The sequence below is a fragment of the Trichomycterus rosablanca genome, chromosome 11 (assembly GCF_030014385.1).
Source record: "Trichomycterus rosablanca isolate fTriRos1 chromosome 11, fTriRos1.hap1, whole genome shotgun sequence".
Taxonomy (NCBI): Eukaryota; Metazoa; Chordata; class Actinopteri; order Siluriformes; family Trichomycteridae; genus Trichomycterus; species Trichomycterus rosablanca.
In genome coordinates this window covers 36,863,853-36,885,419 of record NC_085998.1, presented here as the reverse complement: position 1 = coordinate 36,885,419, position 21,567 = coordinate 36,863,853, and the positions used below count along the sequence as shown (strand labels likewise).

Below are 21,567 nucleotides of genomic sequence, written 5' to 3'. Positions count from 1 at the left end.
ATTGAGGGAAACATGAATTCCAACATGTACTGTGACATTCTGAAACAGAGCATGATCCCCTCCCTTCGAAAACTGGGCCTCATGGCAGTTTTCCAACAGGATAACGACCCCAAACACAACCTCCAAGATGACAACTGCCTTGCTGAGGAAGCTGAAGGTAAAGGTGATGGACTAAACCCAATTGAGCACCTGTGGCGCATCCTCAAGTGGAAGGTGGAGGAGTTCAAGGTGTCTAACATCCACCAGCTCCGTGATGTCATCATGGAGGAGTGGAAGAGGATTCCAGTAGCAACCTGTGCAGCTCTGGTGAATTCCATGCCCAGGAGAGTTAAGGCAGTGCTGGATAATAATGGTGGTCACACAAAATATTGACACTTTGGGCACAATTTGGACATGTTCACTGTGGGGTGTACTCACTTATGTTGCCAGCTATTTAGACATTAATGGCTGTGTGTTGAGTTATTTTCAGAAGACAGTAAATCTACACTGCTATACAAGCTGTACACTGACTACTCTAAGTTATATCCAAGTTTCATGTCTATAGTGTTGTCCCATAAAAAGATATAATGAAATATTTGCAGAAATGTGAGGGGTGTACTCACTTTTGTGATACACTGTATATACATACAGTACACACATTTGCACACTATATACTTAATAATCTTAATATACTTAATAATCACACAATTTTTTACTTGCATGTTTGTCAGTGGGCGACACGGTGGCTCAGTGGGTAGCACTGTCGCCTCACAGCAAGAAGGTCCTGGGCTCGATCCCCAGGCAGGGCGGTCTGGGTCCTTTCTGTGTGGTGTTTGCATGTTCTCCTTGTGTCTGCGTGGGTTTCCTCCAGGAGCTTCGGTTTTCTGAATGAATGAATGAATGTTTGTCAGTGAACTGTACTGTACATCTTCATTGCACACGTGTCTGATGCTGTGCCGTTTATGTCACTGTTATACTGTTTATTCTGTGTTTTTACATAGGGTTCCTTTTTCTACTGTTTAATTTGATGTATATACACCTGCACCAAGAGAAATTCCTTGTACCATGGACCTGGTACTTGGCGAAAATTAACATTCTGATTCGGATAGAAATGATTTCCTAGCATCACGGTTCATTAGCAGCCCTCCCACCATGCAACAGCCCATCTTAATACTCTACTTTCATATTTAGAGTATGTGTGTATGTATGATAGAGAGCAGATAGATGTAAAATAACTAATCTCTTAGACATTTAAGGTTTGTTTTACCAAACAACATGACCATGTCAGTTTCTCTGTAACCACATGGCTTATATTGCTATGCACATTAAGACTAACATTACTGTTCATGAAAGATCATTTATACCGTTCGTATCCAAATGTACTCTTTAGTTCTTTTTAAATTAACATAATTTTTGCATAGTGCTTTTATACTGTGGCGAATTGCATTTAAAAAAATAAACACTAAATTTGTAGTGTATAAATCACACAAAAACTACATATCCCAGCAGCCCATTCGGTTCACATGAGCCTTCGGTCAGCCATATGACTTCTCACGTGATTAAGTATGGGCGTATGGATCTCGTTTTTATTCATTTAAAATAGTTCCTTGTAAAAACGAGCATTAATGAGGCAGAAATGATCGAACTAGAGAAGTAAGAGATGGAGGATCTGAGGACTGGAGCTCTGTTATTGGCGCTGTTCTCTCTGTGTCGGGCTGCATCTCTGCCCAATTTTGTCTTGTTGTTTGCGGATGATTTGGGGTTTGGAGATTTGGGATGTTCGGGTCACCCCACATCTCTTACCCCCAACCTAGATCGACTGGCGGCTAATGGACTCCGATTCACTGACTTTTACTCCACCAGTCCTGTCTGCAGCCCCTCCAGGTGTGTGTGTGTGTGTGTGTGTGTGTGTCTGTCTGTCTGTTTTTCTGTCTCTATGTCTGTGTGTGTGTGTGTGTGTGTGTGTGTCTGTCTGTCTTGGTGTGTGTGTGTGTCTGTGTGTGTTTGTGTCTGTCTGTCTAAGTGTGTGTACGTGTGTACGTCTGTCTTTCTGTCTGTTTTATTCTGTCTGTCTGTGTGTGTGTGTCTGTACGTCTGTCTGTGTACGTGTCTCTGTCTGTACGTCTGTGTGTGTCTGTCTGCCTGTTTGTCTGTCTGTGTGTGTGTCTGTCTGTGTGTGTGTCTGTCTGTCTGTGTGTGTGTGTGTGTCTGTCTGTATGTACGCCTGTTCGTATGTCTGTGTCTATATGCCTGAGTGTGTGTGTGTGTGTGTGTGTGTGTGTGTGTGTGTCTCTCTGTATGTCTGTGTGTGTCTCTGTCTGTCTGTCTGTCTGTCTGTATATCTGTGTCTATATCTCTGTGTGTGTGTCTGTCTGTGTGTGTGTGTGTGTGTGTGTGTGTGTGTGTCTGTCTGTCTATGTCCGTGTCTCTCTGTCTATCTGAGAGTATTTGTGTGTCTGTCTGTACGTACGTCTGTCTGTCTGTCTGTGCCTATATGTCTGTGTATTTGTGTGTGTGTGTGTCTGTCTGTCTCAGCGTGTGTTTGTGTGTGTGTCTGTCTGTCTGTCTGTGTATGTGTCTCTGTCTGTGTGTGTGTCTGTATGTTTGTGTGTGTGTGTGTGTCTGTCTGTCTCGGTGTGTCTGTGTCTGCCTGCCTGCCTGTCTGTCTGTCTGTCTCAGTGTGTGTGTGTCTGTCTGTCTGAGTGTCTGTATGTCTGAGTGTTTGTGTGTGTCTGTCTGTCTGTCTATGTCCGTGTCTCTCTGTCTGTCTGAGAGTATTTGTGTGTCTGTCTGTACGTACGTCTGTCTGTCTGTCTGTGCCTATATGTCTGTGTGTTTGTGTCTGTCTGTCTGTCTGTCTCAGCGTGTTTGTGTGTGTCTGTCTGTCTGTGTATGTGTCTCTGTCTGTCTGTGTGTGTGTCTGTATGTTTGTGTGTGTGTGTCTGTCTGTCTCAGTGTGTCTGTGTCTGCCTGCCTGCCTGTCTGTCTGTCTCAGTGTGTGTGTGTGTGTGTGTGTGTCTATGTCTGTCTGAGTGTCTGTATGTCTGAGTGTTTGTCTGTGTGTCTGTCTGTCTCAGTGTGTGCTGAAACAGGATAAGGCCTTACCTAAACTGTTGTTTCAAAGTTAAAAGCAGATCATTTATCACTGTGTTTGCTTGTTACCTTCTGTATTGTTATGAACTATGTCTTCACCAGATAAAGTCTTCAAAACCTCTTAAATGTTTTCTGGTTCCTTCACAGAGCCTCTTTGTTGACAGGCCGTTACCAGACGCGGTCTGGCATCTACCCCGGTGTGCTGTACCCGGGTTCTAGAGGTGGGCTTCCCCTCAATGAGACCACCATTGCAGAAGTGCTGAAGCCTCTAGGTTATGCCACTGCCATGATGGGGAAATGGCACCTGGGCTACGGGGCAAATGGTACTTACTTACCCACACGACAAGGCTTTGACCACTACCTTGGCATCCCATACTCCCATGACATGGTAACATTTGTGTTCATGATCATATCGTGTCATATGTCACAGTTATTTTGCAAAGCATATTTTTAATCAGCTGTATTTATTTATTTATTTATTTATTTTAATAAAAATGTTCTGTCATTTTTGCTGTTTACTCACCATCATTTTGAACACAATCAGCAATTCCCAGCTTAAACTAACAATATATCAGTATTAAGGAGCTAAATCCAGTTAAACAAGGATTTCACTAAATTGTAAACATGAGCCAAACGTCAGACATATCTGTCTTTACTGGTAACTACGTTTGCTGGGAAAAAAGTAAAATTGTGTGTATTAGAATTGTACTATTACAGCATCACAACACTGTACGAACCCGAGCTCTATAGCTAAAAGAAACTAATCAGTGCTTTCCTTTCATAAAGGGTCCCTGTCACAATCTGACGTGCTTCCCACCGGATGTGAAGTGTTACGGCTACTGTGATGTTGGGGTGGTGACGGTTCCTCTGATGCACGGTGAAACCATCAAGCAGCAGCCTGTGGACTTCGTGCAGCTTGAAGATGCCTACAGCGATTTTGCTACTGACTTTATCAGCACAGCAGCACAGAAGCATCAGCCATTTTTTCTTTATTATCCTTCACATGTGAGTCTGGAGCCCTTAGTTTTCTAATACATTTTTTTTACAGTTTTTCAGTCCTTACGAGCAGCTACAGCCGTCAAATAGAGGCAGTTGTAGCCTAGTGGTTAAGATTGGGATAAAAGCATCTGCTAAATTATTAGTTGCCTTCAATTGCGTCCAATTTAGTGTTAAATAAATAACAAGCTGTTTTTTTCAATGTAGTAAATTATATGACCAATTAATTATACTCTAAGGTGCTTGGGTGGTGCAGCGGTCATTTCGCTAGCCCATTCAAGTGCCCATATAAATGCTGTCACTGCTGTCACTGTGGCCGAAAGTCAATGACAGTCAGAACTTTTTAAGCAGTTGTTCAAAGCTTGAGGTAAATTAAAATAAAAGTTTAAAAAAGGGGGCGGCACGGTGGCTCGGTGGGTAGCACTGTCGCCTCACGGCAAGAAGGTCCTGGTTTCGATCCCCAGGCGGGACGGTCCGGGTCCTTTCTGTGCGAAGTTTGCATGTTCTCCCCGTGTCTGTGTGGGTTTCCTCCCACAGTCCAAAAACATGCAGTCATGCAGATACTTTAGGTGAATGGGTGTGTGTGTGTCTGCCCTGCGATGGACTGGCGCCCTGTCCTTGGTGTTACTGTGTGCCTTGCGCCCATTAAAAAGCTTTGATAAGCTCCAGCACCCCCTTGCGACCCTAACTGGATAAGCGGTTAAGACAGTGAGTGAGTGGGTGAGTGTAAAAAAGAAGTATTTTCACCAGTCGTCTCAGACTTCTGGACCCCGACTGTATTTTACCAACATTTTGTACGCACAATGTGTGGTGGTGCAGTGGACTGTTATACTATCCCACTAATGCTGAGATCTGGATTCAAATCCCAGTGGTGCTCTCAGCCAGCCAGGCATCCATACAGGCATGTTTGTCTCTGCGCTGGATTGGCGCCCTGTGCAGTGTTGTCCTGCCTTGCTGCCAGTGTTTCTCAGTAATGAAATGTAATAAAAGTGAATTATACTCTAAAATAGTGCAGTAATAAGCCAACATCACAAGCCATTTAAATACTGAGATTATTGATTATTAGTGTTTCAGCTCTATCACTATGTTTTTTCTGTCTGTGTGTGATCATGTGTAGCACACTCACTACCCGCAGTACGCCGGATGGAAGTCGGTGAACCGAACCCTCCGGGGGCCTTTTGGAGATTCGTTGCTGGAGTTTGACTCCACTGTAGGAAACATCCTGCAAACTTTGGAGAAAACAGGAATCCTCAACAACACCCTCGTCTTCTTCACAGCCGACAATGGGTAAGGCAGTGGGTGAGGTGTGTTCCTGTGTGTGATTAAAGCTTCATTTACAGGGCATTTGTGCACTTATAGTGATTTTACAACAACAGATGACAGGGATTTTTGGAAAATCTTGGAAAACGATGGAACAAATGTGGTGAAAAACCCTTTTTTTTTTACATCGACAGCTTGTATTGTGTGTTTCTGGGACGTAAATACGAAAAATAAAATGTAGAGAACAATTGTTGGATTTTTAAGTTTGGCTTTAGTTAAAGTTAGTTAAGTTGTAAGGTTACATCCACACCATCTAATGTAGAACTAGTTTGTTAAATTGTTAGTACGCTAGCTGTATGAGACAGGATGCTAAAATGCTGATTTTAGGAACCAATCAGTCTGCTATCAAAACTCAGGCACTCCTAGGGGCGCATGCGGCAAGATATTCCACTAGCACACCAGCGCAGAGATTCTGAACACCCGAGTTGGAATCTCGGCTCTGCCACCGGTCGGCTGGGCACCATCTAGTGGGCACAATTGGCAGTGCCTGCAGCGGACAGTAATTGGCCACAGAGTCTGCTGGTTGGGATGACCGGATTATGTGGGTGGGGTCTTCAAAACACAGTGTAAGGACCCTGGTTAGCAGATAGAGGCGCCTGTGCAGAAAGCATGGGCGAAAATTGACTACGCTAAATCTGTTTTGAGGTAGTAGGCAGAACTGATGGTAAACAGGAGCACAAGTAAGCAATACATAATTTATAGCTGGGGAATTTCAAGCACATTTGTCAGCCTCTTTTTAATTAAAATGGCTTGCAAGTGATATGTAACAAATAAAGTGGTTTTTTTTACATGCTGTATGTAAACATCACGTGTTCTATCTAGTGCAATGTACTGCTACATCAGCTTTTATTTCACTTTATTGCAAATTATTTCATTTTATTATCAGATTTCTAATTTGTCCTAATGCGCTGGCACCTAATAATCAAAAACATCTTTTATTCAGGCCAGTATGGCAGTTCACAGCCGATAGTGGTCATTATAATGTCTTTAAATTGAAGCCTTTGTTTATCATGACTATTTAAATGAGCCCTGTTATTAATCGAGCAGGTTTGTGTTGTGTGTGAACGTTTAGGCCCGAGCTCATGCGAATGTCCCACGGAGGAAATGCCGGCTTGCTTAAGTGTGGTAAAGGCACGACATATGAAGGAGGAATGAGAGAACCTGCCATTGCTTACTGGTCTGGAATCATCAATCCAGGTACATAGTGTAGGATCCTCCTCCTTACGTTCAAAGCTCTCCACAGTTTAGCACCTCCGTATCTCTCTGACCTTCTCCATGTCTACACTCCTTGTCGTACTCTCAGATCTTCTTCTGCCTTCCAATTATCTACTCCTTTGGTCCGTCTGTCTACTATGGGGGCTTGAGCTTTTAGCTACTCTGTCCCACATCTCTGGAACTCTCTTGCTCCTGACTCTCTCGCACCATCGATTCTTTCCCTAGTTTCAAAACACGCCTTAAAACCTACTTCTTTAAACGTGCCTACCCTTAATCTGTGTAATTAATTATGTACTGATGTTTAAGCTATAAGTATTGTAAGGTGGGCTTGAGTGTTTTGAAAGGCGCCCATAAATAAAATGTATTTTTATTATTATTATTATTATTAACTGAAGTTTGTGTTTTATAATAAACTGCTTTCGTATGCACTTATATTCCCAGGTGTCACTCACAGCCTCTCCAGCACCCTGGATATCCTGCCGACTTTCGCCAAACTGGCTGGAGCTTCATTACCCAAAGTCCAACTGGATGGTGTGGACATGACGGATATATTGTTTAACCATGGACCAGTAAGACTTTATCAGATTGGTATTGTGTCTAATTAAAATGAGGAAATTGGTTTAATTAGGTGTTCATTTTGGATTTAGATTAGGTCTTAGTGTTTTTTCAAAAATAGATTTAGGACATTTGTATGCAGTATATCGTTGCTGTCCGATGAAAAACACGTATCTCCTCAGTAAAGAGCAAAAAGTTTTTCACCTGGCTGTAACGATGCAACAAACCACAGACGGCGACATTTACATACAATTCAGCACAGAAACAAAAATCTAATTTTTTCAGGTCGTCAGTCCGTCGGTTTCATATATATAATGGACTTACGTATACAAATATAAATTATGTTTACAACCATGCAATTAAATAACCTGAATAAACTTTATAGATCAAATATTACACATTTCTTAATCAGTACCGGAGGGGAAGGAGGAGGAGATACGCGGTTTTGATGGACAGGTTTAGCAGCCAATGGAGATACATGTTAAACAGTTTGCATGATTTTTCATCTTTTCATTGGTCATTTTAATATTCGCTGCTATGGACAGACAGATTTATACCCACAATCAACACATGTAAAAAAAAAAATGGAGATTTTTCATCAGACAGCGACGATATAACAAATAAAGGAATTCTATTCTAGAATCCTGTTTCGAATCTTAGTGGTGCTGTCGGCTGGCCGGGCATCTACACAGACATGGTTGGCTATGTCTTAGTAGCAGGAGTGGATAGGTGAAGCTCTGCGATGGACTGGCCCCCCAACCAGACATAGCCGATCATGTTTGTGTAGATGCCAAAGAAATGTACTCAATAATATCAGTATGTAAAATGTTATAGAGCTATTTCTGAAGCTCTGGGACTCCAGTAAACCACAGCGAGAGTTATCATTGGCACAAATAAAATGAGCAAAATTAAGACATGCTGCATAATGTAATGACGACTTTTGTAGTAACCTTATTTTGGTTTGGTTTTCAGGGTCAGAGGGAGGCCATGTTCTTCTACCCTGTAGACCCCAGTGAGAAGTTCGGTGTGTTTGCAGTGAGGATGGGAAGATATAAAGCTCATCATTACACACGGGGTAAGTTCATACTGTATGGATAGTTGTCCATGGTGGTGCTTATCTAAGTATGTGAATACCTGACAATGAGCTGGTTGTACTTGACAAGAAGTGCGTCAGATGTATGACCTCCAAAACGCAGTTCTACCTGGTGTAGACCCGTTCTTCCACTGTCCTACAAGGTCACTGATGGGAGTATAAAGGATGATTATTTTCTTTCTGTCTTATCGCATTTTTAGAGCTTCAACATGAAGAATGAAACCCTTTTCTACTCATGATCCAGTCTCTGAGGTGTTTCATTAAAGGGTTTTTCCACCACAGGCTATAAGAGCCTTTTCTCCTCTAAGAGGACATACCACAGTAGTCATAGTGCATTGTGGTGATTTCATAAGAAGGCCTGGCTCCCATTATTGTTTTAATTTATTCCATCTTTTCAGTAGGGTGCAGGCGACTGAAGTTCCTCCACACCAAACCTATCAAATCACATCTTCAGCAAAACCTTTATGCTTTTTAAAAACCTGTTATTTGTGCTCTAGGTGCATCTCACAGTGACACCACTCCAGATCAGGACTGTCACCCGATTTCTGGCCTGAAGCATCACGACCCTCCTCTGCTGTTCGACCTGGAATCCGACCCCTCTGAGAACTACAGTTTAAGCCTAAAGGATCATCCAGAACTGACTGAGGTGCTGCGGAGAATCCAGGATCTCAAGGACCGGTTTGAGGCGTCAATGCAGTTTGGAGAGAGTGAAATTGGAAAAGGAACCGAACCTAATCTGGAACCTTGCTGTAGACCACAGTGCTCGCCTAAACCTGAATGCTGCGAGTGTCGTGTTACACTAATCACTGGTGATAAATAGTTCAGCTTTTTCTGAAAGACTAAACACTGGAAATTGCACATTGTGGTCTTAACTGGGGAATGATTAGTGCTCATGAATCTACTGTACATGATCAATGAGAGAAGCTCTTGTAGAATGCAACACATTAGTAACATTTTAACATGAATTTTATCAATCGATTTATCCTGGTCAGGGTCGTAGCAGACACGGTTCCATGGGGAAACACTGGGCACAAGCTTGAATACCCCTGACAGGGTGGTAATCCATCACCGGACTTCGATCATCCCCCCTGCCCTCCTCAGACACTGTATTACCAAATGTGTCTGTGTAGACACCCAGCCGGCTGACAGCACAGCTACGATTAAAACCTGGATCTCAGAAGGTTTGATGACTGTATGTTTGTTGTTTTAAATAAACTCTTGACTTTGTTAATGTGGGTTGATCCAACTCTTCTTAGGTTCTTAAGTTTGGTTATTTTTATGAGGACGTTAGATAAATGCTAGATAACACCTAAATTTATTCACTTGTGCTTTAGAAAATGTGTTTTGTTTTTAATAAATTCATTTGTGTACTAAGATTTGTCTTATGGTCTGAAATCATTCAGTATGAAGTAATGCAAGCACACAAAAAGGGGGCAAATACTTTTTTACAGCACTGTATAAGTTAATTATTGAGTTCAGCTATGAGTGCTAACAAGTGCATCAAAACAATGATACACGATAAATGACAAGCTTTTAAATTAGTGGCAACAGTTTGGGGAAGGTCTTTTTCTGTTTCAGCATGCTTGTGCACAATGCAAGGTCCATTAAAGGCTGATTTGTCATGGTTTTCTCCCATTTTTTTCCAATTTAGTGTAGTCAGTTTGTTTTCCGCTGCTGGGAATCCCCTATTTTTGCAGTCGAGGTGGGTACATTGCTGCTCACGCCTCCTCTGACCTGCGCACAGCCCTTAACGGAACCCTTTTCCACCCATGCATTCTGCACAGGCGCTTTTATCCGCCAAGACCCCACTCAAATTTTCCGGTCATCCCTCCCTGCAGGCAATGCCAATTATGCCTGCTGGATGGTGCCAAGCCGACCGGTGGCAACGCCGAGTTTCGAACCGATGAGTTCAGAATCTCTGCGCTGGTGTGCTAACCTGGGCGCCCAGCCAGGCCTTCTTGTTCAACATCACTGCATGAAATCATGTTTTTATTTTGAACGGTGGGTAACACTGTGACCTCACAGCAAGAAGGTCCTTGGATTGATTCCCAGGTATAGCGGCCTGGGTCCTTTCTGTTTGGAGTTTGCATGTTCTCCCCGTGTCTGTGTGGGTTTCCTCCCACAGCCTAAAGACGTGCAAGTGAGGTGAAGTGGAGATACAAAATTACTGTGTTCGACAGTAACTACCTGTCCTGTCTTGAATGTAACCAAAGTGTGTAAAACATGACATAAAAATTCTAATTAATAAATAAAATAAATACATATTTGACAAAATAGTCACATATTTTAAATGCATGATTTAAAATCTTGTGAAAAGCCTTCCAGGAAGAGTAGAGGCCTCCTGGTTGCGAACTGGGTCGAGTGATTACAGGCTTTTGGGTGTCTAGAGTAAATGTATTCGTATGTGTACATTCAGTAATAGAAATGCACATATAGTAACTCATGGGTGGCTCGGTGGGTAGCACTGTTGCCTCACAGTAAGAAGGTCCTGGGTTTGATCCCCAGGTGGGGTGGTCCGGGTCCTTTCTGTGTGGAGTTTGCATGTTCTCCCCGTGTCTGCGTGGGTTTACTCCGAGTGCTCCGGTTTCCTCCCACAGTCCAAAGACGTGCAAGTGAGGTTAATTGGAGACAGTAAATTGTCCAAGACTGTGTTCGATATAACCTCGTGTGAACTGATGAATCTTGTGTAATGAGTAACTACCGTTCCTGTCATGAGTGTAATCAAAGTGTAAAACATGACGTTAAAATCCTGACAAACAAACAAACAAATACAGTAACTCACAAACACGTTTATGACATCAAGCATATAGTACTTTATTCATAAGACCAAATCCATGACAAGGCAGGGAATATTTTTATTTCGATTTCATGTTTAAAGATACAAGATAGATAGTTTGTCAGATTGTGGCTGTTGGTCTTGTTATACGGTAAAATCCTGCGTTATGTAATTACAATCCAGAGAGTTTTGCAGATATTGAAATAATTCAGCTACCCGAGTTTACGTGATCCAGTAGATGCTCTGCTTTAATACTTACAGGGGTTGAATGGACAGTCAGCAGTGCTAAAATGCAATAGCAGACCGTTTTCTTTCTGAATTAAACATTAATGAAACTATCGGTCGTGATGATGAAAACAGTAATGCTAAAGGTTCTTGTGTGAATGAATGTTATAGGCTACACGTACTGACTGATAGACGTGTGTTATTCAGCACAACGTGACAGCACATTAAACCACAGATGTACAGCGATGTGAAGCGGTTCAGGAAAGTAAGTAAATAAATCGTTTAAGACAATGTACAGTCAGTCTTTTTAAACGCCTATTCCGCTTGCCTTTATTTCTGATTGAATTCATTTTAAATGTACATATTCATTTTAGTAAATATAACACTCGACAGAGAGGACACAGCATGGTCATCGGAACTAGATTATTTACAGCGATCTAACCGACAGCAAAACACACGTATAGTTTTAAAACTGTAGCTCTTTCCTATGCGTAGCATCAGCACGACGGACGAGTAACGATGGAATCAGATTGCAGGCCGCTCGTGTGATAGATGCCTGTGTAACGGGGGTGAGTGAAACGCCAGGAGCCTCAGTGATTTAATCCAAAGCTGCTCTGAAGTCTGATCTAAGGTACAATCATGTGGTGAAGCAAGCCTGTTGTAGCTGAGAGTCAAGTCCTCTAACAGAAGAACATCAGAACGTTGAGATGCACATTTATTCTAAAATAGGCCTGTTAGTCCAGTGGTACCCAACCACCGGGCCAGGGCCGGTACCTAGAGCACGGTCATTTATTACCGGGCCGCACAGAAAGAATAAATAAATATAGATCGCTACAAAAGCAATGAAAACACTGCTTCCATTTCCAACATCCTGTCTTTGTGAAGCAGGATTTTCTGCAGTAGACCTCTCCCCGTGTCAGCGTGGGTTTCCTCCGGGACCTCCGGTTTCCTCCCACAGTCCAAAAACAAGCAGCCAGGTTAATTGGAGACGCTGAATTGCCCTATAGGTGAATGGGTGTGTACGTGTGTGTGTGTGTGTGTGTGTGTGTGTGTGTATGCCCTGCGATGGACTGGCACCCGTCCAGGGTGTTACTGTGTGCCTTGTGCCCATTGAAAAGCTGGGATAGGCTCCAGCACACCCCACACAACCCTGATTGGATAAGCAGTTAAGACAGTGAGAGAGAGAGAGAGACTGGACATAAAGAACACACTACGAGTGTTATTGTGTCCTATCATCCCTAGGTGGAAGCATCTCGTTGCAGCAAAAATAGCTCAGTGTTCCCACTGATTTCCCATCATTGGTGAGTAGTATTGTTATGCACTTTGTGTTTTTTATTATGCTTATACTATCATTTTATTTTAAATCCTCCTGCCCCGGCCCGTCCGTGAAATTATATCTTATCGCCGTGTTAGTCTATATAGTTACAACTGGTCAGTGGGTAGCACTGTCGCCTCACAGCAAGAAGGTCCTGGGTTCGATTTCCAGGTGGAGCGGTTTGAGTCTGTCTGGGTTTCCTTAAGGAGCCCTGGTTTCCTCCCACAGTCCAAAAACATGCAGGTGAGGCGAATTAGAGATACAAAATTGCCCATGACCGTGTTTGACATTAAACTTGTGAACTGATGAATCTTGTGTAATGAGTTACTACTGTTTCTGTCATGAATGTAACCAAAGTGTAAAACATGACAAAAAATCCTAATAAATAAATAATATAGTTACACTTAGGGGCTATTTTTTGTTTTCATCTCTTCAAACTAATTTAAATTTATATTTAAATGTGTTTGAAAATAACATTAATTAACAGTTTAGGTCCTTCATGCTGGAAGAATCTCTTTCTGCATTACTACTAGTAATTAACCTGTATCAGTATTGCAGTTGTTGTAGCACATTGCGAATGGTGCCAAAAGGGGGCGCTGCTCTGTCTGTTTATACAGCAGGCAAGGTTAATCCAAGAACTAGATATAATCGAGGTTGTGGTTGTTGCTAATCACGGCTATAAGGGTACAGCACACTGTGTGACCCATACTGTAGTGTAGAATTCATGGTAAATCAAGACTTGTGGAGTTATGTACTGTAATCTTATTATTTTAGACTAACACTAGTTATAATAAATACTCAAACATGTTCCTATGGAACAGACACCAATGATATCTGTGAATATTTGATGTAATAGATTAGGAAAATAAAGGAATATTTTATCATTTTAACCAAATCTTGAATAACTATATTAGTCTATATAGTTACATTAAGGGGCTATTTTTAGTTTTCATCTCTCCAGAATGTTTAAAAATTAGAGCAATCAACAGTTTCAGGTCCTTCATGCTGTAAGAATCTCGTACTGCACAATTACTAGTAATGAACCTGTATTCGTATTGCAGTCTTTGTATAATGGAAGCAAACCAAAGTTATAATTATTACATAATCGGTTTTGAAGCTGCTGTACGGCACTAACCGCCTATAAATCTACCTGTTAGCCTTTGATGAACGTACGGACCCATGAACGAACGAGTGAGTAAAAGCTAAAACACTTGATTACACAGTCTGAGAAACACACAAGATGGCTGACGAAGAGTTGAGAGTAAGCGGAGGCCGGGGTCACCTGGCAAGCTATAGCAGAGCTTTAGTACTTCGTAAGAGGTAAGTAATCTACAGGGCCGTGCATGGCTGATGCTACTCAGTTCTCCATTAAAAGGCTAACACATAACCCTTCCTGACCACCTTCAATCCTATTCACACTTCCACTGACTAATGGAGGGTGCTACTTACATACAGTGATGTACCGAAGCATCTGGAGTCACCTACTGTTCCTAAATATACAGTATTTACACGATGGTAGATTAAGAATGCGCAAAGAACCTTCCACTGAAGTGAGCAGGTCAATATTTTACTAATCCCTGCTCACTAGCAACACATACCCAGATTCAGTACAATTCAGTACAAAGCTCATTCAGAATAATTAAACGAATACATATTTACAGACAAGACTGCGCCTTTACATGGATTTCAACTGTGTAATAGGTTGGATTTTTTTCCCTGTTTATATATGTGCCTGTGTGCATAACCCTGAATCAAAGCCATGCATTAAATGTCTGAAGTCTTACTGTGTTAATTCTGAACCTGGAGAAAATAATTCAAATGCTTTGTAAGTGTCCAAACCAAGCCATGACCGCAGCTACCGTTATACAAAAGTTTATCAGGCAATCCAGTTCAAGGATGAGAGTAAATAAAATAGTAAATAAATAAATCGTAAAAGAAACAGATGCACCGCTAAGATCGAACCTACGTGTTCAGCTCAGTTCGTGTTCAGACAAGAGTTAGAGACGGACAGACCCGAGGCCTACGTTAAATCCGGTAAAGGCCACCAGCCGCTGTGTGGCCAAACCTTGAACTGCAGCGCTGGCTGGTGTTTTGGTTGACGTGGTAACCTCGCTTTGACTTTACTCCAGGTAGATATCTTCGGTGGGACAGACGTACTCCAAATGCTCCTGGTAGTACTCCTGAAACGCTCGTCTGCACACAAACACACGAACGTGCACTTGTAATAATCAGGATGCACATTAACAAGCTTTTTCTATTTGTATAGAGATAGATAGAGAGAGAGGGGGGTGTGGATGGATGGTGACTGGATGATAGATAGATAGATAGATAGATAGATAGATAGATAGATGGATGGATGGATGGATGGATGGATGGATGGATGGATGGACGAACAGGTAGATAGAAAGAGAGGGATGAATGTATTGATGATAGACAGACAGATAGAGAGAGAGGGATGGATGGATGGATGGATGGATGGATGGATGGATGGATAGATAGATAGATAGATAGATAGATAGATAGATAGATAGATAGATAGACAGACAAATAGACAGACAGACAGACAGACAGACAGACAGACAGACAGACAGACAGACAGACAGACAGACAGACAGACAGAGAAATGGATGGATGGATTGGCATAGCCAATTAGTCTTCCGCTGCTGGGAATCCCGATCACATCTGAGGAGGCTATATTCGCCTGACACATGCTCCCTCCAATGCGTGCGCAGTCCACTCAACCCCCTTTTATTCGCGTGTGGGTTCAGTCTTGCACATGGAGAGTCATGCACTGATCTCCATGTTCCTCTACTTCTGTACAGACGTTCCGGGCTACTAACCAGGGTCCTTTCACAGCATCAAAGTCCCCACGCTCTTATTAGTCCGGTTTTGTCCCACATAGCAGACAATTGTGCCTGCTAGGGGGCGTCCAGCCAACCGGTAGCAGAGCCGAGATTCGGAATATCCCAGAGAGCGGAATATCCTGCTGCACCACTTGGGCGCCATTCAACAAGCTTTTTTTTAATTGAATACTTTAAAAAACATTTTGTTTGTTTCATTTTCATGCTTTACCACCGCTTTATCCTGGTCTGGGTCACGGTGGGTCCAGTTTCCTCTGTATCAGTGAGTACATTGCAGTAACATACTCCAGAGAGAATAACCATCCTTCTCGCTATCTCAATCACCCCTCATGTCCGTACATAAACGTACAACTAACAGCACCACTGGTGATTTACGACCATTAGAATAATTAGAATTTGCAAAAATAACATTCTATTGACTTTCCTGCATTAAATTGTTTATTCCCTATGAACTAAACCTGGTTTCTTTCTAAAACAAGTTTCTTGCATAACAACTGATGACCCTAGTAATGAGATATTATTTATATAATGAGGCTGGTTCTTTCATGATAATAATGAGGGGTCATAATATATCACCCTTATCCATTCCCTTCCTCACAGAGTCAGATGACTCCTAAATTATTCACACTACTGCGTCCTAAATGGCTCTGTGATTGAGTACACAGCCACATTATCATTATCATCCTCTCATCCATCCCTGCTGGCCCCTCTCATCTTATCCTTATAAATAATGGTACTATGATGATACTTCTCACTTTTCACTCTGTCCTTATTTCTACCTTTTGTTCTTCCTGTCAGGTGCCAGATATATGAAGGGTGTGTTTATTAGATCGTAATGTAAATGTGAGATTGGGTAACTCACCCCACACACTCAGCCACAGGCCTCATGGACTCCTGAGAGACAAAGACATGACAGGCGAACCTATTCAGCACTGGGTGCTTGGTAATGAAGCCAAAGTAACTGCAGAACAGAGAGAAAAAGACAAAATAATGTACAGGTCTTAATAAATGAGCTTGTTTATTTACTGTCTTTATCTGTATTTGTATTTCTGTAGTTTCTACCAGTTGTTTTTGGGGTGGCATCCACAGAAGGAGATGTTCTTCATCTGGAAGAAGTGACTACATCTGTCAAACTGTGCGGACAGAGAAAAAACATTAAACACGGAAAGCCAGAGCATCGATATACACAAAATATACGTATATTTAGCATTAATTATGTAATCTTTCTGTCATCAACCTTTCACAACTTAAATAGAAACAAACCCTCTTTATTTCTTTAATCAATGATCTCCATTTATTTTTAATTTGACAAAATTTACAACAATAAAGCAACTAAGATTATGTATTTAGATGTTTAGAATATTCCTTAATGTGTTCTGTGGTCACATAAATAGGGCTAGTTCAACCTATTTTTTTTTACTTTCTCTCCCTCACCTCCTCTGAGAGGTCATACTCATCGTCCAGACTCATGACCAGCTTGACTCCCTGTAGACTGATTTCCAGTTCACACAGAGATGGAGGACGCAGATGCACCGTCCTCTTCCTCGTCGTGGCAATCTGCAACAAAAATGCATGAAGGTCTTGGTTCTAAAGTGGAACATGGTTTAGTCATGGCAATATTTATCAGAGATTTCTGTTCTGGTTTGTGCACCTTCTGCATGGCTGCACATAGGATGCCGTTGCCCTGGTGGTAAGGCACTTCCACCGAGCCCAAGAACTGCACAGCGAAACTCTCCATCCATGCTGGGTTTCTCTTCATTGCTGTGGAAACAATTATACAACACAATAATCATGATGAACTTATTTATATAGTAAACTACAGTATAACATAATAGACACATGGGAAAACTTTAATAATATCTAATTACTTTAATTTTGGTTATTGAATATACTTTAACTAAATATACTGTATGTACTATTTATACCCTGTTTATACCCTGGATCAACATCAGCATTAAAATAGATCTTAACACGTGTGTTGGTTCTCACCCATTAGGTCTTTGGTTTGCCCGATGACCTCGTGAGCATAGTAGGCAGGGAAGATCCCCCTAGCACCCGTGCGCATGTTGTAGCCTCGGTACCAGTAGTCATCCTCTTCTTCCTCAACAAAGAGTGGGTCATCGACATCCAGCTCTAGTTCATCTGTATGGCGCGGTATAAACCTGCATGAAATACAGAGGGGACAGATTGTAAACTCTAGAGCTCTAGTGTAGGGTTTCCGAAGACTAAGATCAACCTGCTTTACTTTTACACTTACATTGTGTTAGTAGAAAACTAAATGCCTAATTACTTCCATTTTAGGCGTTTCCAATTCCCAGATTCTCCAATGCAGTACCATCCCTGCTGCCCTGACCAATGAGAGCTGAAGATGTATTGCATGCTGAAATGCACGCTATGCTCTTATGTGAGTTTCCCACCACTCATGCAGTTGCCTTGTCCAGCCAGCAGAGGTCACATCTGTAGCAGCACAAAGGAACCCTGTCAACCGTCCTCCCTCAGACACAGCCAACTGTGCCAACTGTGAATCCTCGGCCTAGAATTCGAGGGCTTAAAATCTCAGTGGTGGTGGGCTAGCGCATCAGACCACCGTACCACCCAATCGTCTGGACCCATTTTTTCTCCCATTCTGGTCATATCCTACTCCCTAATCTCACAACTTCTGCTGCATGCACTTAACCAAGTGCAAACACTACAACAGAGTGTAGGGATTCATAACCAACACAATGAAGCTGCTTTGTTGTAAATGAATCAAGGATACACAGCAGTACAAAGAGATGCGTTTGTGTTTATATTCTTCACTCATTCATACACTGAAGAAAACCTGAAAACTGATACTGTAGACCCACCTAAAGACTGCTCTGTGAGTCTGGTCTCTCTCCTCTCCATTTATAGTGCAGGAAAACAAGCCAAATGACTCTGTACCTAAGGAACAAACAAATGACAATATTAAAAAACATGAAAATTAAACCCTGAGGTACAAAAACAAAACATTCATTCATTTTTACAGCTTTATAATGGTCAGGATTGTGGAAAATCAGTGCAAGGATGAAATACACCCTGTACAGGGCAGCAATTACACATTTACACTCATTTACACACATATTAGAACAGCCAATTCTCCTAATGGATGTTTTTTTAATAGGAGAAATCTAGAGTACTCGATGGAAACCCACATGAGCACAGGGAAGGCATGCAAACCTCCAGACAGTGACCAGATTCAAGGATCAAACCCAGGTCCTCAGGAGCCTTCTTTCCATCTGGTATCTACTTTACCAACTGCACCAACCAGAGTACTTATCATGATGGCTGGCAGGTAATATATTTTTAATATGTGCACCCATCCAGTTTTCTAAATGGAAAAGACAGCCATTATCACCATACACCACCCTGCAGTGGCGGCTTGGCGAATTCAGGACTTTCTGGTCAGTTTACCAGAACTGTAACCACTGAGCCACTGAGCCTTCACAAATTAAGTTACAGGTTTATTAAAAGGTAAATGTATTACAGTTTGGGGAGCTGGAAATGACTCGATTAGGCGAGAGAAAGCAAAATCAGACACATCTAAACAATAGAGAAAGGAATGAACCAGGGAGAGTAACACAGGGTGACAATCACAAGTTAATATTCATTAAAAGCTACTGTACATAACAATGGTCTACATTATTTTTTGGCACTAATTAAAAGCTTTACTCACTGGAGGATCGAGACGTGCCGTTGACGAACACATTGAGAAATTTTTTGGAGAATGGTAGGTCCGCCTCGGGTGAGGAGTCTTCCTCAGAGGAGGAGCTTAACAACAGATCAGACCGCATGCATCCGACCGTCTCGTTACTGCCGTACAGAACCTCCTCCTCATCAGCTGCGTCTTCATCACACACAGTGGACAGTCCGTCGCTGTCCTCACTCAGCACAGAGGTGCAGCGCTTCAGACTCACCAGCTCTAGTGTAGTATTCTCATCCACAACTAGAGTGTACTTCATCGAGTCATAGGCCAGAGAGTCGTCCACGGTTCGGCCACCCACCGAGTCGAAGGTGCTTCCCAGCTCCTGCACACTCTCATCGATAGGGGGCGAACTGTCAAGGTAAGTGTCATTACTGTAAGGTGAGGGTGGTTTGTGAACAGCCTCGAGGAAAGGTGAGGGGTCCTGCTCATCTTCATCGTTGTCTGTGGAGTAGGTGAGGCTGAAGCAGCGATTGGTCTGTGCTGTGGGCAGGTCAAGGGTCAGACTGTTTTTCACTTGTGTCATTTTTTCCAGAGAGAGTGGGTCCACCCTAATCTCTCGCCCCTCATCCTTGTCACTGATGATGCTCTCACTTAGGCTGGGTGAATCCAGGTCCTTCATCTTGTCCATCATCAAGTCATTATTTGGTTCCTCTTCATCCTCGTTCTGTTGATTTTTGAGTGACATATATGACGTGTAGTTCTGACCTGTGTTCTTGGTGTGGCGTTTTTCCAAGCAGGCAGGAGTACCAGTGTCATTTTTGAAATCACCGACATATAGACAAGATCCGAAAGCCGTAGCGTCTTGCTCTTCTTCTGATTCACAGCTGGCTTTTCTGTCATCAGTTTCACCGCCCATCCTCTCACCTGAGACACTAGGTTGCTGTTTCTGGCAGTCGTCTTGTCCTTTCCCTATCTTGTACCCTTCACTTTCGTTGAAGGTTTCCGGGTCCAGGTCAGACGAGGGTGAAATAGTGTCGGAGATGGAGGCAGAGCGCCTGAGGCAGTCCTCCGGGCAGCTGATCGGGAAGGATCCCTCTGATATCATCTTGTTAACCAAGTTGCTGAGTAGCCACGGTGAATCCGAGTTCTCACTCAGCTCGTCTTCGGACTCCGACTCCGAGTCTCCCTCCGTGGTTCCGTCATAGTCATCCATCGAGGGCATGCTCCTAGGTTCAACCGGAAGGTAGAAAGATCTTTTCACGCTCTCCAGACTGTGGTCCGGTTCAATCTTCAAAAGCAGGTGTTGAGTTGCCATATCATCACAGGGCACAGCTGGTGGCAGGGTCTCATCTGGATCAGCTTGGTGCTCGAAGCCCTGCTCATCATCCACGTTCTGCAGACCCATGAATGCCTGATCATCATCAAAAGGTTGAATTTCTGGGCTCTCCATAAAATATGGTGTATGGTCCTCTTTGATTGGTTCAGGCTGGCCTAGAAGAAGAGACGTCTTCAGACCCACAATCCCACTGTCCTGCTCAGCATCCAGCTCTTGATCGAGCTCAGGGTCTGAAGTTGGAGAACTGGCTTCCTCAATTGAGTTAGTAAGGTGTGAGGACCTTCCACTGCTGGATTCGCTGGTCAGATCCAGTTCTGTCTCGGAGATGGATGAGATCATGTTACTGACTAGTGGACCACAGGCAAACTCAGCCTCCAGCTCCCCCTCTATATCAGAATCAGATCCAGGGGAGCTAAGGTCATCGCTATGGCGGTCAGACTCTGAATAGCGCTTGGCATTCATGTCGGCAATGCCAGGGTCAGAAGAGGGAGATGACGTGTCATTTGACGCAGCGGCAGCAGGCCGATTCCCAGGCAATCCCTGAATCCCATATTTGGATTGCTCAGATGATGTCTCACTAGGCTCAATGCTTGGAAACTCTATGTAGGCTAAACCTTCCGTTTCTTTACAGGTCAGATCATAGGTCTCCTTGGTTATGAAGTCAATCTCAAAGTCTTTATCCAGTTCTTCATCTGACAGCGGTGTCTCTGCATCATTACCAAGTGGGGCCGTAGATGACAGGCACTTGCTCGTGCCATCCATTGTAAGGTCATTCTCCATCTCAGGGTCATCAGCGGTCTCTGTAGTAATTGTGTATGTGTCAGTAGGTCGAGGGTGGAACAGGTGGCTTTTGGGATGGCCGTTAAGGTCATGGTCGACTTCAGTGTCAGAGCACTGGGAAATGCAGTCATCGCCTGAGAGGACGCGTTCCTCAAGAGTTCCATTAACACTCTTTTCTGCCTTAGTGACCTCAGGACCATCCAAGGAGTTGTGTTGACCGAAGGAACCTGATTAGCAGAAGACCAGATAGAAGGAGGGAAGAAAAACAAGCAGAATTACACTGGTGAAGAGAGAAAGATATACACTGCAGTCTAATAATGTTCAATTATACACAAACAAAGTGAAGATGATGGTGAGAA

The 21,567-nt window shown here is 42.8% G+C and overlaps 2 protein-coding genes across 3 annotated transcripts in view; one reads left to right on the top strand and one right to left on the bottom strand.

The window, feature by feature from the left end:
- The first annotated feature begins 1,639 nt into the window (after positions 1-1,639).
- arsa (arylsulfatase A) lies at positions 1,640-9,588 on the top strand. Its single transcript, XM_063004358.1, has 8 exons — positions 1,640-1,863; positions 3,220-3,460; positions 3,859-4,077; positions 5,186-5,355; positions 6,461-6,585; positions 7,045-7,172; positions 8,131-8,233; positions 8,749-9,588. The coding sequence occupies exons 1-8, from the start codon at positions 1,640-1,642 to the stop codon at positions 9,069-9,071; spliced, it is 1,533 nt and encodes a 510-aa protein (XP_062860428.1). The 3' UTR covers positions 9,072-9,588.
- Positions 9,589-14,152: 4,564 nt separating this feature from the next.
- Positions 14,153-21,567, bottom strand: part of mapk8ip2 (mitogen-activated protein kinase 8 interacting protein 2) — a 33,112-nt gene continuing 25,697 nt past the window's right edge. For both annotated transcript variants that reach the window (XM_063004862.1, XM_063004863.1), the window contains exons 6-13: positions 19,123-21,435; positions 18,275-18,350; positions 17,418-17,590; positions 17,080-17,189; positions 16,863-16,985; positions 16,491-16,561; positions 16,291-16,389; positions 14,153-14,760 (exon numbers count right to left, since the gene is read on the bottom strand). In XM_063004862.1, the coding sequence (XP_062860932.1) occupies positions 14,688-14,760; positions 16,291-16,389; positions 16,491-16,561; positions 16,863-16,985; positions 17,080-17,189; positions 17,418-17,590; positions 18,275-18,350; positions 19,123-21,435 (3,038 nt within the window). In that variant the 3' untranslated portion in view covers positions 14,153-14,687. The remainder of the gene's footprint in view (positions 14,761-16,290; positions 16,390-16,490; positions 16,562-16,862; positions 16,986-17,079; positions 17,190-17,417; positions 17,591-18,274; positions 18,351-19,122; positions 21,436-21,567) is intronic.